This window comes from Sporisorium graminicola, chromosome SGRAM_7 (genome assembly GCF_005498985.1).
Source record: "Sporisorium graminicola strain CBS 10092 chromosome SGRAM_7, whole genome shotgun sequence".
Taxonomy (NCBI): Eukaryota; Fungi; Basidiomycota; class Ustilaginomycetes; order Ustilaginales; family Ustilaginaceae; genus Sporisorium; species Sporisorium graminicola.
The window spans coordinates 587,496-602,611 of NC_043737.1; the positions used below are offsets into that span (position 1 = coordinate 587,496).

Consider the following 15,116-nt stretch of genomic DNA (forward strand, 5'->3'; position numbering starts at 1 on the left):
GCATACCCTTTTCTTTGCGTTCCTGGCTGCGCAGCTATAGCGATAAGCGATGCATCTGCGAGTCGTGTATATCGGAAAGAGCGCGGGCCCGAATAGGGGCGAGAGATACGGGTCGATGGTAAGAGTGACACTTTTTCGCCTGAAGCTTGACGCACGACCCCTTCTTGTTCCAAAGTGTTGGTCTCTCTGTGCTGTCTGATTAGTCAGCGTGACGCGTTGGGCACAATATTTCGCGCTCGGGACACACACAGCACCAGCAGCAACAGCACCAATTAATTGCTCAAAATCAACACCAACCTTGCACCTCGTCATCATCCACTGCCGCATACCCTTACAGCGTGGTGTGGCTACACTGTTTCAACATGGCGGTGAGTATGCTCAACAATCCTGCTCGGCCTCTGTGGTCAGAAAACTTACGCTCAATCCCCGACTTCCTTGGACATAACAGATCAACTGGATCCTCCTCATCAGCCGACAAGGCAAAGTACGCCTGGCCAAGTGGTTCACCACCATGTCGCCCAAAGCGAAACTCAAGATCACCAAGGATGTCACGCAGCTCGTACTCGCACGACGAACGCGGATGTGCAACGTCCTCGAGTACAAGGACAGTAAAGTGGTGTATCGACGATATGCATCGCTCTTCTTTGTTACGGGAATCAGCCAGGGAGACAACGAGCTGGTGACGCTCGAGATCATCCACAGATACGTCGAGGTGCTGGATCGGTATTTTGGCAACGTCTGCGAGCTCGATCTCATCTTTAACTTTCAAAAGGCTTACGCTGTATGTTGCGGTGCGGGCGTTGCAGGTGGTCTTTGCTGAAGGAGGTGAATACTGACTATCTTTTCTGATCGACACAGATCTTGGACGAGCTCATCATCGCAGGCGAGATGCAAGAATCATCGAAGAAGTCTGTACTGCGCACGGTCAGTCAGAGCGATGCTATCGAAGAAGCGGAACAATCAGAGGATGTAAGTTAGCACTAGAGTCGATGTTCGCAACACTGCTCGATTTTGACGCTGACGACTGTCACTCCTTCTTCTTCCTCTCTCGCATCAGTCACTGGCAAGGATTGGCAGCAGATCAGGGTAGCTGTCTTTGGGTTTCTTGTTCCATCTGCATTCCTCTGTCTATCTTGCGTCCCACGCCGTTTTTCGATCATTCGTGTACACTAGCATTCCAGCAATCCTTCTCGTTGTTCTGTCCGGACCGCGCGCACTGAACATGAACAGAAGTGACCAGGAAGAAGTCTCAGGTTCAACAGGTGTTGATATTGGCAACGAAGCGGTTCACAACTCGGCGTTTGAGTCGACAGACAAGTCACGTATCGGCGATGCCGAGCGCTTATACTGGTACAACGACAGGCTTCCAGGTGCGAGGTCTTGTCCTGGAGAGGCCTTCGCAGATCAAGGACAGAGTGACTGGATCTCGCACGGATGACCAAAGGGAGCGTGCAGGAAAGAGCGAGGGGCAACCGGCTACGTTTTGTTGAGCGGACACCGAAGCACGACCGCCACGCCGGAACACAGGTGTGGGGCCCTCGCTTGGTCTTGCTCGCTTGTCTTGGAGGTTCCTACGTCGACTCGAGCTGTCGCCAATTCCAACCGGTCTCTCGGTACAACAACGAACAGCATTCATCACTTGCAAGAGGTTATTGCGTTGCTGCTTTGCACAGTACGCACACATACAGGTGAGCATGCGCTCTAGAGACGATATCCGATGTAGGGCCGAAAATTTGAGAATAGAGTGTGGTTCGAGGCGGGATCTGCATTGGCTTCGAACGGTGGGAGGCAGGCCGATCCAAGTTCATGGTGCCAGAGGAGAGAGCGAGAGACAGTCTGGGGAAGAGCGAGCAATTTGTCAGTCGATCAGGCTGGCTGGCATTTCACGCTCCAATAGCAGTCTCCAGCCGTAACGACAGCAGGCAGGCGCAGCATGAATTCACTGAATTCATTGCATCGTCTCTCTAGAGAGAGAGAGAGAGAGAGAGGAGGGGGAGAGACAGAAAGCATCGATCGACGTAAAATCAAGCAAATGAAACGTAGGGCGACGAACCAGTCACCACACGACCAACACCGCAAAAGAGCGAGAAGAGAGAGTCGGAGGATGGCCTCCGCATTTTTCTGCGGTTGTATTCTGTGATTACAAGTGGGGGGTCGCAGACTTGTATTTGCGATAGGCGCGGCTTTAGCTCGAGGGAAAAAAGTGGAGAATAAGCTTCGGCGCTGATTTCAGACAGACGAAACGAGAAGCAAGGCTGAACCTCTTTCACGCTGCTTTCGGAAATGAAACGGCAGAGAGAGACTGGACTAGAAATATTCAAACGCAGCAGGCGAGTTCCGACGTCACTTTGCGAAAGTTGGATGCTAGTCTGCCTCTGGAGGCCATTCACGCGAGCCTTTCTCAAGCTATCTGTGCAGGGCTTTACCCGCCTTTGACTGTCCAAGCGCCTCCCTCAGGCTCGCCCCACTCATTCTGGCTGGAATTTCCCTCGTCCTCGCAGTCGATCAACGGCACACTGAAAGTGAGAGTGCAAGTCACGCGGCGACACAGTAAGAGAGAGACAGAGAGGGACCGAGCATTCACGCCCAACCTGTGCCGCTGCCAAAGTACATATACAATCCCCGCATTCTGATATCCTCGTTGGTTCTTCACCACCACATCTGCCTCCTCGACGCAACAATACCTTCCGTTTATCTCCTTTTCTTCCTACCAAACAAATCAACACATATCCAAGATGGCTGACTTCAAGTCCAAGGAGCTGTTCCAGCAGATCACCGACGGCCTCAAGGGCATGGATGAGAAGGAGAAGAAGGACATCCAGAAGAAGGTATGTTTTTCGTCCATTAACAAGACGCTCGCATGACGTCGCTCATCGCGAGCCTGAATGCGCCTCTCTCATGGGTGTTGCAGAGCCGACTTTACGAAGACACAGCTGCTGACCCGTTCTCTTCGATCTTGATCTCCTGTCTGCCCTGCTTTTCCTCATTTGCCTGCAATACTCGATTCATCGCACTCGGTTCCACTCCTGCTACCCCACAATTTTCCTTTCCACAACACGAACAATAGACCAACGGTGTCTTTGAGATGCACGTCAAGAACCCTAAGGGCGAGGAGCTCGTCTGGACTATTGACCTCAAAAAGGTACGTTGCAATCCTCGCACCAGCCCATCATCGTGCACGTTCCTATAGCGCTATTCGCTACTGCGGTACAAAGTGTGCTGGATGCACAGCCTTGTTCAGCATTTCGCACGGTTAATTGTGCTAGACATCGCAGTCAAGAATGCGCACCGTGGGCGGCCGTCTGGTTCTCGAACTATGACACTACACACACGGCGGTGATGGGCAGTGCTGTTCCAACACGAGCTTGTCTGGATTTATCGCTGACTTTCCAATCTTCTTTGTTTCTCGTGTCCACCGCAAACAGAACGCTGAGGCTTACGAGGGCAAGGCCAAGGGCAAGGCCGATGTCACCATCAACCTCTCGGACGACACTTTCATCGACCTCGCCGACGGCAAGGTCAACGGCCAGAAGGCCTTCATGTCCGGCAAGCTCAAGGTCAAGGGCAACATCATGCTCGCCACCAAGCTCGACGGCGTGCTCAAGGCCCAGAAGGCCAAGCTCTAAAGCATCCGCGTCCCTGTGTTACATCGATACATTGCACCCCCCGGATGCCTTTAGCTTAATATGAACGTTTCCGCTTGGCATACGAGGCTGACTGTGTGTCTTTGGAGGACGCTGTGTGTGGCATCAACGTGGCTGGTTCCGATATGATGACTTTGCGAGACCATGTGAGCGCAGCGGGTCGCTCGCTGAGACGCTACGATGCTACGATGCTTGACAGTATTGGGTCGTGAGAGGAGAGGTTTGTCGAGCTGGTATTTCCTGGTTCTATACAAGTATCTCTTGTCTTAATGAGCTGCTGGACGCGCCATGGTTCAAGGTCAAGTTCAAGTTCAATGCTTTGTGCGGAATGAAAAAGCCAAGTCAAGGACAGGGATACACTCTGATGGGAGACATACAAGCGTCCAGTTACCCGCACAGACAGCGTGCAAGCTTCACCGACGGTGAAAGCCAGGTTGAAAGCGAAAGAGTTGTCAACCAATCCACGTCTCGTGCGGGAAAGCCGTCCCGCGGAGATTCAGAAGTTTCCTCGTCCACTCCACCTCCACAGCAGAAACCGTGCCTCCACCGGGCAATCAAGCCAGTCGACGTGTCAGGAAGCGCTGCTGCTTCCCTCTCCCCCAGTACGCTTAACAAACGCATTTCTTCTAGATAACCAATGGGGTGCTCCACAAAACTGACCGATGGTCATTTGCTTGGGTGGCTATACAGAGCGGGAGCAGAGAAGCCTGCGTGTGGGCCGAACGTTTGCATTGCCGCTTCAGAGTATTCTGCTGCTTTGTGCCCGTGCGTTTCACGGTCAAGGCTTGATCGAAACGAGTAGCAAGGTATAAGTAAACTCCTCTTCTGACCCCAAGCTCTGTTCCCCTCACGAACTCCCCATCCAAATCTACGCTATCATGACCATCCCTACACGAGAATTCGGAAAGACGGGCGAGAAGGTTGGCTGCATCGGCTATGGCGCCATGGGTCTCGCTGCCTTCTACGGCGAGCCCGTGCCCCAATCCACCGTCGACACCATCTTCGACCGCTGCCTTGCTGACGGCGTCAACTTCTGGGATACTGCCGACATCTACTCTCCCATCAAGTCCGGCAAGCTGGGCTACAATGAACAACAGATCGGAGCGTATTTCAAGTCGCACCCGGATGCACGTAAGAAGGTGTTCCTCGCGACCAAGTTCACCTTCCGTATCAACGAGAAGGGCGAGAGGAGTGTTGATGGTTCACGCGAGTGGTGCCACCAGGCATGCAGCGATTCGTTGCGCCGACTGGGTGTTGACCACATCGATCTGTACTACGCCCATCGCCCCGCTCCCAACGTCGACGTTACCGAGACCGTCAAGGCGATGAAGGAGCTCAAGGACCAGGGCAAGATCCGCTACATCGGTGTCTCGGAGTACAACCTCGAACAGCTAGAGGCGGCGAACAACGTGGTGCCTATCGATGCGATTCAGATCGAGATCTCGCCCTGGACCCCCGAAGTGCTCACCAACGGCATCCTCGACTTTGCCACCAAGCACGGCATCGCGCTCGTCGCCTACTCGCCCCTCGGCCGCGGCTTCCTCACGGGTTCCTACAAGTCGGTCGAAGATTTCGAGGAGGGCGACTTCCGCCGCGTCAACCCGCGCTTCCAGGGCGAAAACTTCCAGAAGAACCTCGAACTCGTCGCTGACATTCAAAAGATTGCCGACAAGAAGGGCGCTACCCCCGGTCAGATCGCCCTCGCCTGGGTCCTCCAGAAATCGCCCATCATCATCCCCATCCCAGGTACCAAGAAGGAAAAGTACCTCATCGAGAACAACAAGGCCGCCCACGTCCAGCTCTCGCCAGACGAGCTCGCCGAGATCGACCGCGTCATCAACAGCTTCAAGGTCTCTGGCTCGAGGTACGATCCTGACATGATGAGGATCGTCGCTTTCTAGCTTGTCGTGTAGCTTTGCGGATGACGCTATGTCTTGAAGCATAAAATGAATTCTACGCCATGCTCAGAAGTCATGTCCACCTGGTGCAAGTGCGTTTCCCTCTTTTTATCAAATTGAGTATGTGGCAAGGCGTCGCTGTCCAGACCGAAAGCACAGTTGATCCCAATGAAACTCGCCCTTGACAAAGCAGGGGCTCCAATTCTCACACTTCTCACAGCAGCTCGCCTGCCAAACCACCGCCTTGGAAAGTCGAGCGGCAATGCGTGAAGAAAGCAACAAGGGCTTGTCATTCCAATGAGAATCGCCCACCAATGGCCAGTTCAGCACTTGAACAATTGACCAATACACACACCAAGCAGAATGTATTTGACAGTGGCTTCCTCGCCATTACTTTTTGAAGATGGTGACTACGTCCTCGTCGGCCAGAACATGGTCGGCGCCGACACGCTGGCCTTTCGGGTGCTTCGCAGAGGCGCCGTAAACCATGGCGAATTTGAACTGTTTGATGATGTCCTTGTGGATAGCGTTACAGAAGTCCTCGACGGTGCTCCTGCCCGTCTTGAGCACCACAGGCGACGTGTAGTCCGGCGAGGCCTTCTTTGGCTTGGTATACACCCTCACCAACGAAAGTTCGTGCCACATCTTCTCCACCAGCTCGTCATCCACATTCCACCAGTGCTGGGAAGAGATCGGCACCGAGTTGGGGATCTTGTAGAGCAGATCGAGCTCTTCGATGCTGATCGAGTCGATCTTGTTGAGTACGTAGATGGCGGGGACGTAGATGCGGTTGCCCTCAATGACGTCGATGAGCTCCTCGATGTTGGCGTCTTGACGGAACGAGACGTCGGCGTTGCTGATGCGGTACTCGCTGAGCACGGCTTTGACCTCGTCGTGGTCGAGCTTGGTCAGAGGCACAGTGTTGGTGATGGCGATGCCTCCCTTTTCCTTTTTGCGCACGACGATGTTGGGAGGCTTCTTGTTGAGACGAATCCCGAATCCTTCCAGCTCGTTTTCGATGATTGCCTTGTCCTTGAGCGGTTTGCCGACGTCAAGCACGATGAAGATCAAGTTGCACGTTCGTGCCACCGCGATGACTTGCCTACCACGACCTTTACCGTCCTTGGCGCCCTCAATGATACCGGGCAAGTCGATAATCTGAATTGGCGCGCCGTGTACCTTCATTGTTCCCGGTACCGACGTCAAAGTTGTGAACTCGTACGCTGCCGCCTCGGACTGTGTCCCCGTCAACCCAGACATCAACGTCGACTTGCCCACCGAGGGGAACCCGACGAACCCTACCGACGCCACACCGGTCTTGGCAACATCGAACCCAATGCCCGGACCACCGCCTCCGCCGCCCGATGGGGTGATGAGCTCGCGTTTTAGCTTGGCCAGCTTGGCTCGCAGCTGTCCCAAATGGTACGACGTTGCCTTGTTCTTCTGCGTCTTGTTCATCTCATCTTCGATCTCTTTGATCTTCTGCACCGTCGTCATGATTGCAGTGGTTTGCGCGGATTCGTGTCCGGCTCCGTTGTTGAGTTGGTAAAGGGTCCGTGTGAGGCGTGCTTTTAGCTGGTATTCCTCGGATGCAGATGGGTCGTTCCTGGATGCAGGGTTGGTATATGCGAGTGCTGGATGATGTTAGGGAATAGCGCGCAAGGATGGCGTATGGTCGATGCTGCTGCTCTTGCTTGAACAGTATGATGAGCAGGTGGGAAGAAGAAGTGAGAAAGCAAAGCACAATATTGGGCGTTGCGTTGAGCAGTGCAGAAAAAACTTGCGATCACAATTCCGCACGACAAAAATTTCTAGAAGAAGCGGAGTGACGTTCAAGCTGCATCTTTTTTTTCGTCAGCCCGATGTCACACGAGCAAGCCTAACATGTCTCGGTATATCTGCCCGACTGTGCGATTTCGTGATTCGTCACAATCCGGGGGAATGTAGCGCAGCTTTCAAAGCCACCAGAGTGGAGACAAAAAAGGCGCCGGCGCATCAGCCATCACACAAAAAGGTACCCATTTCTTTAACTCGCTTGCTCGCCACCATCACTGTCTCAACCAAACAAAGGACACTGTGCGCTAATATGATGGAACCAACTACCAAGCCCACCCAGTAGGTCCACTCATGTGCTTTCTGCGTATTTTAAACCTAGCTTACAGCACAAAACTGACCATTGTCTTCACCCTCGCCATCTGGTGACGTCTTGATTTGTCGCTCGCCCCAGCCCTCCCAAAGACGACCCGATCTCGGTCGAAGAGCTCAAGCAGTTCGATGGCTCGGATGAGTCCAAGCCCGTATACGTCGCTGTCAAGGGCGATGTCTTTGATGTTTCGCCCAAGCGCGAGATGTATGGTATGTTCTCCCGCAGTCTCAACACAGCTTTTGTCACGTAATGATCGGCACTGTTGACGTTGTCCTTTCCCTTTGGTCGATACGTTACTTTCTCCTAATGCAATGCACAGCTCCCGGCAAAGGCTACAACATCTTTGCGGGCAAGGATGGCTCGCGTGGTCTCGGAATGTCTTCGCTCAAACCGGAAGACGCTGTTGCCGACTACAGCACGCTGGACGACAAGCAGCTCAAGGTTCTCAACGACTGGGTAAGTAATGTTGCTGTGCAACGTCCGAAAATGATACAGACGACACTAACCGCCTTGAACCGCTCGTTATACACAGCACGCCTACTATTCTAAGCGATACAACATTGTCGGCAAGGTTGCGCAGTCGTAGATATGTCTAACTGACTCTTCGCAAGAATGATGAACGATGCAAGTCAATCACACCGACTGGTCTGAGGGCTGAGGGGTTCGAGTCATTCTGAGCATTGCTTGTAAAGGTAAAGGTAAGCATTCACGGAGCAAGTCGATCAATGGTCCAGGTATCATCAGTAGCCGCCGTCTTGCTCTCGATGCTCCTGGTGTACCTGAACCTATCATGAAGCCTATTCGGCCTGCCACACCAGAACTCGACTTCGTCCGGCACGATCCGGTAGCCGCCCCAGAAGTCGGGGAGTGGTACATCGACGGCCTTCTCGTCGCCCTGCCACTTGTTGGCCTCGTTCAGGCCCGCAGCCCCGGGGACGCCGAACCTGTCCTCGACGGCTTTGACCTTGTCCTCCAGCTCCTGTCTCGAGGCGATGGTGGAGGACTGTGGGCTGGCCCACGCGCCGATCCTGCTGCCGAGCGGGCGCGAGTCGTAGTACTGCTTGGACTCTTGGGCGCTCAGCTTCTCGACTCGGCCACACACGCGCACCGAGCGTGAGAGCTCCTTCCAGTAGAACGCGAGCGATGCGTACGGATTTCCCTCGAGCTCGCGGCCTTTTCTCGAGCTGTAGTTGGAGAAGAACAGAAATCCTTGTGAGTCGACCTGCTTGAGCAGCACTACGCGGGACGATGGCCGCGCGACGCCGTTCTGAAGAGCGACCGTGGAGATGGTCATGGCTTCCGGTTCCGGCACGCCGTTTTCGGCGGCGTGTTTGAACCAGCTGTTGAACTGGACAATGGGGCTGGGGGACAGCTCGTCGCGCTCTAGACCGCTGGTCTTGTACTGATTGTGCGTCATGATCGCCGTCTTGCTCGCATCTCCTTGCACGTTTGCGTCCATCTTGATGGCAGTCGGCGAGAAATTGCGCAGTGGAACAGGAAGCGAAAAGAAGCGGACAGCAGCGAGGTGCGTGGTCGAGAGCAGTCGTGGTCGAACTGATTTGGTGGTGGTTGACAGCATCAACTGGCGTGTCTTGCTGCGCCCGGTGGGGTATGAACGTCGACGTCGAGATGAGTGTCGGAGATGAGGGAGGTGGTCGAATGAAATCAAGAAGGCGTAGGCAAGTTGTTGGTTGGTCTTCTGAGCAAATGCTGCAGAGTGACTAGGAAGCAACGCTCGTGCGCGAAATTTCCAAACCCTGACAAAAGAAGCTGCTTCTCTGTCGTGACTTTTTTCCTCCACCTCGTGTAACCGGACAACCTCAACTTAGATAGGCGGCAGCACAGTTCAGGCTGGAGAACAACTTCGTCGAGCTGTTACGAAACAGTGTTTGCAATGCGAACGTCGGTTACAAAGGAGAAGATCATAGCACGATACAGACACCACGTCTCAAGTCAAGAGCCGAACGAAAAGTAAACACCAACAGACAAGACATTGTCCCAGATTCCAACTGAACAAGAACACATCAGATCCTCGGAGTATCGTCGTCGTGCGAGTCGCGACCAAACGCCTTGCTCTTAGCATCAGCGGCATCAGCGGCATCATCGTCGAGCCGAATCGTCACCTGCGAGTCCTTGGCCGCATCGTTCTGCCTCTCGTCGCGGTCCCTGCTGGTGCTGGGACGTCCGGCACCGCTGTATCCGTACGACGTCGGGCTGATCACAGGACTCTTGCGGTCGTCGTCGAAGTCGCCGTGCACATCTCCACGCTCGTAATCTGGAAGATCGCGGTGGCCATCCGCGCCGAACGCACCAGCCGGAGGCGGGCCAGCGGGCGCAGCATATGCACCCGACCCATACGGAGCCGGGGGATACGCATACGCCTGGGCTTGCGATTGCGGGTCGTACGGTGCCGAGCTATGACGACCACCATACCGGGCACTGGGAGGCAGTTGCCTGTTCCTACGCTGCCACCAGTCAAAGTTGGACTCGCGCACGCGCACCGAGTTGGGATCGCGCAGCTGCCTCACAAAGGCAAAGCTGAACATGACAAACGGCACGCCGAGCACAATGGTGACGACAAGCCACACGATCTCCCACGTTGAATCGTACCTCCACTGGCTGTTGCAGTAGTTCTTGGCGTCCACCTCCGACATGACCAAATTGCTGCTCGACTGCCCATACCAGCCAAATGGGGAGGAAGGCGCCACAACGCCCGTGTTCCTAGCGATGCAGTCGTTGATGGTGCGCGTCTTGAACATGTAGTGGCCCGCAATGTTGATAATCTCGCAAGCAATCACCAGCGCAAACCCAGGAATAGTAAGCTTCGAGTAGAGCGTGGCTAGCCTCAGATTGGTCTTGAGCGCACCGACGAAGCCGAGCACTTCGACGAGAGCGACAGCCATGAGAAGCGCACCGGTGAGGATATCGAAAAGATTCATGGTGCCGTTATTGCCCGAGTGGCCCACATCCTTGAAGTTGGAGATGGCGACAAGCAAGAGGTAGAGGATGGTGAAGAAGGTGGTCACGAGCAGCACGGGTCGAAGCGAGTAGGGATACACCTTGCCGATAACATTGGCGTAGGCGGGCGGTGGCCCAGATGGAGGCGGTGGTCTGGTCTGTGTGTAGGTTGGGAGGTAGGAGAGCTCCGGCACCTGCTCGTCTCTTGCCGGCATGTTTGGACCAAGGCGATACTAAGACGCTAGGGTGTGTCGTCCAGGGATAGGTGGAACGGTGGTGACAAGTGCCTCGACCCAGAGGTTGAAGTCAACGTGTCTGCAAAGGTGACGATCGTGACTTGGCGGGTGGGTTGGTGGGGGACAAGAAAGATGACTGGAGCCGTGATGAAGGTGAACGCTCGACAGAGGTGGTGTAAATGAGCAGTCCACAACAAATGTAGAAAAGGGGTCCAAAAGGCTGTCATGAGCCAACGAGAGCGGGAACGTCAATTTTTGGGCTGTGCTACTCAACCTGGCTCGTCCGCTCACGTCGGCCCGCTGTTGCCCTTTTCCGTGAGCTCGTCGCTTGCTTCTTGCCTGCCGACGCTGCCCAGCGACGTTTCTCGAAAAAGGAAAAGGAGCATCAACAGGATCGACGGCGTAACACCCCTAAGAGTTTTCATAGCGCGCAAAGATAGCGGAATAGCCGCGCTTGGCGCTGCGAGACGCTATGCGGCTTTGGCAAGCAATGAAAAGAGAAGCGGCGGCCGCCAAGTCTTGCTGCAAGACACCCACGGCAGCAGCATAACAGAGAGCCCCTGCTCGACAGGATCCAAAAAGGTCCTAGACGAGCAAGCCCTCGCTTGTATCATCCACCCTCGATTGGACCCTTCTTCCGGAGGCCCCAAACGATGCCCACGTAGAGAGCCATGGTGTTACATTACGCCGTGTGTCGTGTGCTTCACAAGTCCCCCTTTCTTCGCGTGGCCAGGAGAGAGACTACCAGAGAGAGCAATCCTGGCGTCAAGGGCGCTTAGCCTGCACGCTTACTGCTCAGACCATTTGCTGAATTCACCGAGACTGCTCTTGAACCTGGTGTCTTATCAGAGCGGATCTGCTGACAACCAGCATATGTATATATATGTGTGTGTGTAAGATGGATGGAGTTGCGATCGCCTCCTCACTCATTCAGTTCAACGGCCTTTCCTCATACTCTGTGGCGCTCCGCTGTCAGACTGACACATTTGCTCCCAAATGACTACCAGACTCTTCAAAAACGCCCTCTTCTTCACAGCCCAAGCACAAGAGCTCGAACCCGCCTCATTGCTCAAGCAAGACTACACAGATACTCAGGCGATAGCAAATCGATTTGCGCAATGTATCGTCGTGCAAAGCGGCAAGCTCGCCTACGTCGGCGATGTTGCCAGCATCCCAGCGGAGCTCAAGCAGCAAGCACAGCAAGTTGACTTGGGCGGTGACAAGCTCGTCGTGCCCGGATTCATCGACGGCCATACTCACATGCTCAACTTCGGCCAATCTCTTGACAAGGTTGATGTCGGCAAGTGCAAGAACCTCGAACAGATCCAGCAAATGATCAAACAAGCCGCTGAAGCCAACCCCGACGCACCTCGAATCTTGGCCTCCGTCTGGATGCAGAACAGCACCGATGGCAGAGCACTCGCTTCTTGGCTTGACGAGGTTGTACCCGACCGTCCTGTCTACATCGAAGCATTCGATCTCCATTCGCACTGGTGCAACACTGCGGCGCTCAACGAGCTCGGCATCACCGACGACACGCCTGATCCCGAGGGCGGAGAGATTGTGCGTGATCCAGCCACAGGTAAAGCGTCCGGTCTGTTGCTCGAAATGGCCAACATTCTTTTCGTTTGGCCCAAGCTAGCAAATCTAGCGACCAAGGAAGAACAGGATACGAGCTTCATGCGAGCTTGCGAATCATATCATCAAAGCGGTTTCACCGGAGGCATCGATATGGCCATGGACCCACTATCGCTCGACTGCGCCCTGCGCGTCAAGGCGAAACTGAAAGGAAAACTACCTATCCGCATCGCAGCGCACTGGCTCGTTCGTCCCGATCAGGATGTCGACGCTTGCATCGCCCAGGTCAAATACGCTCACGAGCTCAGTCAGAAACACGACGACGAATGGTTCCGCATCGTCGGCATCAAGATCGTATGCGATGGAGTCATCGATAGCTGCACAGCCGCGCTCAAGGAGCCCTACTACAACAAGACCAACGCCGAGCTCATGTGGCCTCTCCCCTTACTCTCATCGGTCGTTCAATGCGCCGACTCCCTCGACCTACAAGTCGCGATCCACGCCATCGGTGATCTTGCTGTACACACCGCTGTGGAAGCCATTGCAACGCTAGGAGAGAAGCTGGCGGAGAAAGGTCTCTCGATCCGCGATCGTAGGCATCGTATCGAGCACCTCGAGCTCACCGATCCCAAGGACGTCGAAAAGCTCGGCCGGCTCGGCATCACCGCCAGCATCCAAGGCGTACACTGCGATCCGAGCATCATGGACAACTGGTGCCGCATGCTCGGCGATGAACCGAACCAGGGCCGCTGTAGTCGAGCCTTTGCCTTTCGCGAGTTTTTCGAAAGCGGTGCACCCATCGCGCTTGGCTCGGACGCCCCCACGGCTCACCACTGGATCCTCCCCAATCTGTACACGGCTGTCACTCGGCGGTCTGGGCGCGAGCCAGAGCTGACCAGCAGGACGACGCCGCAGTTCGCTCTGCCCCTCGCAACGGCTGTGGCTGCTGCAACCTATGGTGCCGCACACAGCTGCAGGGCCGAAAGCTGGGCAGGCACGCTCGAGAGGGGTAAGAGCGCCGACTTTGTCGTACTCGACACGGATATTTTCAAAGAGCATGGCACTGGAGACAAGGAGCAGACCATCTTGAAGACCAAGATCTTGCAGACGTGGCTGCAGGGTGAGAAGGTCTTTGACAGCAGCGGCAGCAGCAAAGATCAAGTTATCGAAAGCAAGACTAACGGTGGCTGTGCTGTGCTGTGAGAAACATCGCTTCCACAATGACACGACGTTTGCTATTACAAAGTCGGGCTACTCATCAAGAGTGATGCTACGATGAGGTAGGGAGAATGTAGACTGTGATTGACAAGTCGTATTGAGGCGTCTCGAATATCGTTGCCGTCGGCGATAGTGTGTCGTTAAAGCAACCCGTGACAAGGCTCTGCGAGCGGAAAGTCGTCCCTGGTGCCACTTGTTGCGGTAGCTCGCACAAACTTGTTCCGCTGCTACCCAGTCCGCTCTATGCCAAGCACCTCCACTTAGTGGAGAGCCGAAGTGTCGTTCGGATCAAAACTCGCCAGAAGCGTAAGCGGGTAGGAGCTATCACCCGCTGCCATGGGCGCTGTCACTCCCGGATCGGGCAACTGGCTCGCAAAAATGTCTTCGATCGGGTTCGGCTTCGGGATGGGTGCCCCCACGCTTCCTTGGGCCACCAAAGCCAAGAGTGCAGCGACGACAACGACCAAGTGGGACTTCATTCCTCTCGTCGGCGGGGTTCAATGTGGGAAAACGAGGGGATCAAAGCGTGGTAATCTTTTGGCGAAAAGACGGTATCGATTGTTGACGCGACGTGAACCAGCACGTTGAGAGCGAGGGTACTTGAAGTTGGGTTCCTATGGTATGAAAAAGCTGCGCAACGTTGCGGGGTACTTTATTAGCAAGGGCACGAATCAGGTCGGGCTTTGAAATGTCGATGTGTGAGACACAGGTAGAATGGTGGTAAGATTGAGTGCAAGTGGTTTGCTAGATGTCGGCAAGAGATGTATCTTGAAGGTGGACCAACTGATGACACGAAATGACCTTTGTATATGTACCTTTTCTGCTGCCCGCCGTTCTTGCTTGTCGGCAAGTTAGCAGCTATGCACACTCTCCTATAACTCCCTCCATTTCCCCACACGCAGTCCTCAGCTCAGGCAAGAAACGTAAATATCTCACCTACCTATCCCCGAAGTGGGCTCTGCGATTCAGCCTGACAACCCTTGTGCCTCAGCTCGCAGGGATATTGAATCCCACGGATTAGCCGCAGACGGAGGCCTGGCCACTGCAGCTACAGGAACCGAGCTCGTGGTCAACAATTTTTCGCGCAACTTCCCAAACAAAGTGTGCGGGGCTGAGGGGAGCGGGATTAGAGACACAAGCAGGGGGACCACAGCAGCTTCCGACGGGTTCGCAACACCTGAGCTGGCGTAGGGGTGAGAAACTCACAGAACAAGATGAAGTCGGCGGTCCTTCTTTTGCGTTTCAAGCTCTACCTTTGGGTCGCGATCACGATCTCAATGAGTGTCGTGCAGAGCCTGATCGAGGTCCCAATCACCGTGTGATACGCATACTTGAGACTGCGGAGTGCAGTTCACTTACGCACACGCACAGGTGAGCTCTCGTGACGTGCTTGAGCTCTCACCTGTCGAGTGGGGCTGATTTGCAGGTTCCTAAGCAT

At 54.7% G+C, this 15,116-nt stretch overlaps 8 protein-coding genes across 8 annotated transcripts; 5 read left to right on the forward strand and 3 right to left on the reverse strand.

Annotated features, from left to right (window-relative positions):
• Positions 1 to 362: 362 nt before the first annotated feature.
• EX895_005655 (uncharacterized protein) lies at positions 363 to 1,090 on the forward strand (the record flags this gene model as incomplete). Its single annotated transcript, XM_029886247.1, has 4 exons — positions 363 to 368; positions 449 to 781; positions 859 to 969; positions 1,058 to 1,090. The coding sequence occupies 4 exons, from the start codon at positions 363 to 365 to the stop codon at positions 1,088 to 1,090; spliced, it is 483 nt and encodes a 160-aa protein (XP_029737478.1).
• A 1,645-nt stretch (positions 1,091 to 2,735) lies between these two features.
• Positions 2,736 to 3,626, forward strand: EX895_005656 (uncharacterized protein; the record flags this gene model as incomplete). Its single annotated transcript, XM_029886248.1, has 3 exons — positions 2,736 to 2,828; positions 3,068 to 3,142; positions 3,426 to 3,626. The coding sequence occupies 3 exons, from the start codon at positions 2,736 to 2,738 to the stop codon at positions 3,624 to 3,626; spliced, it is 369 nt and encodes a 122-aa protein (XP_029737479.1).
• An 896-nt stretch (positions 3,627 to 4,522) lies between these two features.
• On the forward strand, positions 4,523 to 5,545 carry EX895_005657 (uncharacterized protein; the record flags this gene model as incomplete). Its single annotated transcript, XM_029886249.1, has 1 exon — positions 4,523 to 5,545. One exon carries the CDS (start codon positions 4,523 to 4,525, stop codon positions 5,543 to 5,545), a length of 1,023 nt encoding a protein of 340 aa, XP_029737480.1.
• A 387-nt stretch (positions 5,546 to 5,932) lies between these two features.
• On the reverse strand, positions 5,933 to 7,039 carry EX895_005658 (uncharacterized protein; the record flags this gene model as incomplete). The annotated part of the gene is made up of 1 exon (XM_029886250.1): positions 5,933 to 7,039. One exon carries the CDS (start codon positions 7,037 to 7,039, stop codon positions 5,933 to 5,935), a length of 1,107 nt encoding a protein of 368 aa, XP_029737481.1.
• A 589-nt stretch (positions 7,040 to 7,628) lies between these two features.
• EX895_005659 (uncharacterized protein) lies at positions 7,629 to 8,274 on the forward strand (the record flags this gene model as incomplete). The annotated part of the gene is made up of 4 exons (XM_029886251.1): positions 7,629 to 7,657; positions 7,770 to 7,897; positions 8,008 to 8,144; positions 8,221 to 8,274. 4 exons carry the CDS (start codon positions 7,629 to 7,631, stop codon positions 8,272 to 8,274), a joined length of 348 nt encoding a protein of 115 aa, XP_029737482.1.
• Positions 8,275 to 8,394: 120 nt separating this feature from the next.
• Positions 8,395 to 9,267, reverse strand: EX895_005660 (uncharacterized protein; the record flags this gene model as incomplete). Its single annotated transcript, XM_029886252.1, has 1 exon — positions 8,395 to 9,267. One exon carries the CDS (start codon positions 9,265 to 9,267, stop codon positions 8,395 to 8,397), a length of 873 nt encoding a protein of 290 aa, XP_029737483.1.
• Positions 9,268 to 9,712: 445 nt separating this feature from the next.
• EX895_005661 (uncharacterized protein) lies at positions 9,713 to 10,861 on the reverse strand (the record flags this gene model as incomplete). Its single annotated transcript, XM_029886253.1, has 1 exon — positions 9,713 to 10,861. The coding sequence occupies one exon, from the start codon at positions 10,859 to 10,861 to the stop codon at positions 9,713 to 9,715; it is 1,149 nt and encodes a 382-aa protein (XP_029737484.1).
• Positions 10,862 to 11,878: 1,017 nt separating this feature from the next.
• Positions 11,879 to 13,663, forward strand: EX895_005662 (uncharacterized protein; the record flags this gene model as incomplete). The annotated part of the gene is made up of 1 exon (XM_029886254.1): positions 11,879 to 13,663. The coding sequence occupies one exon, from the start codon at positions 11,879 to 11,881 to the stop codon at positions 13,661 to 13,663; it is 1,785 nt and encodes a 594-aa protein (XP_029737485.1).
• Between the last annotated feature and the right edge of the window lie 1,453 nt (positions 13,664 to 15,116).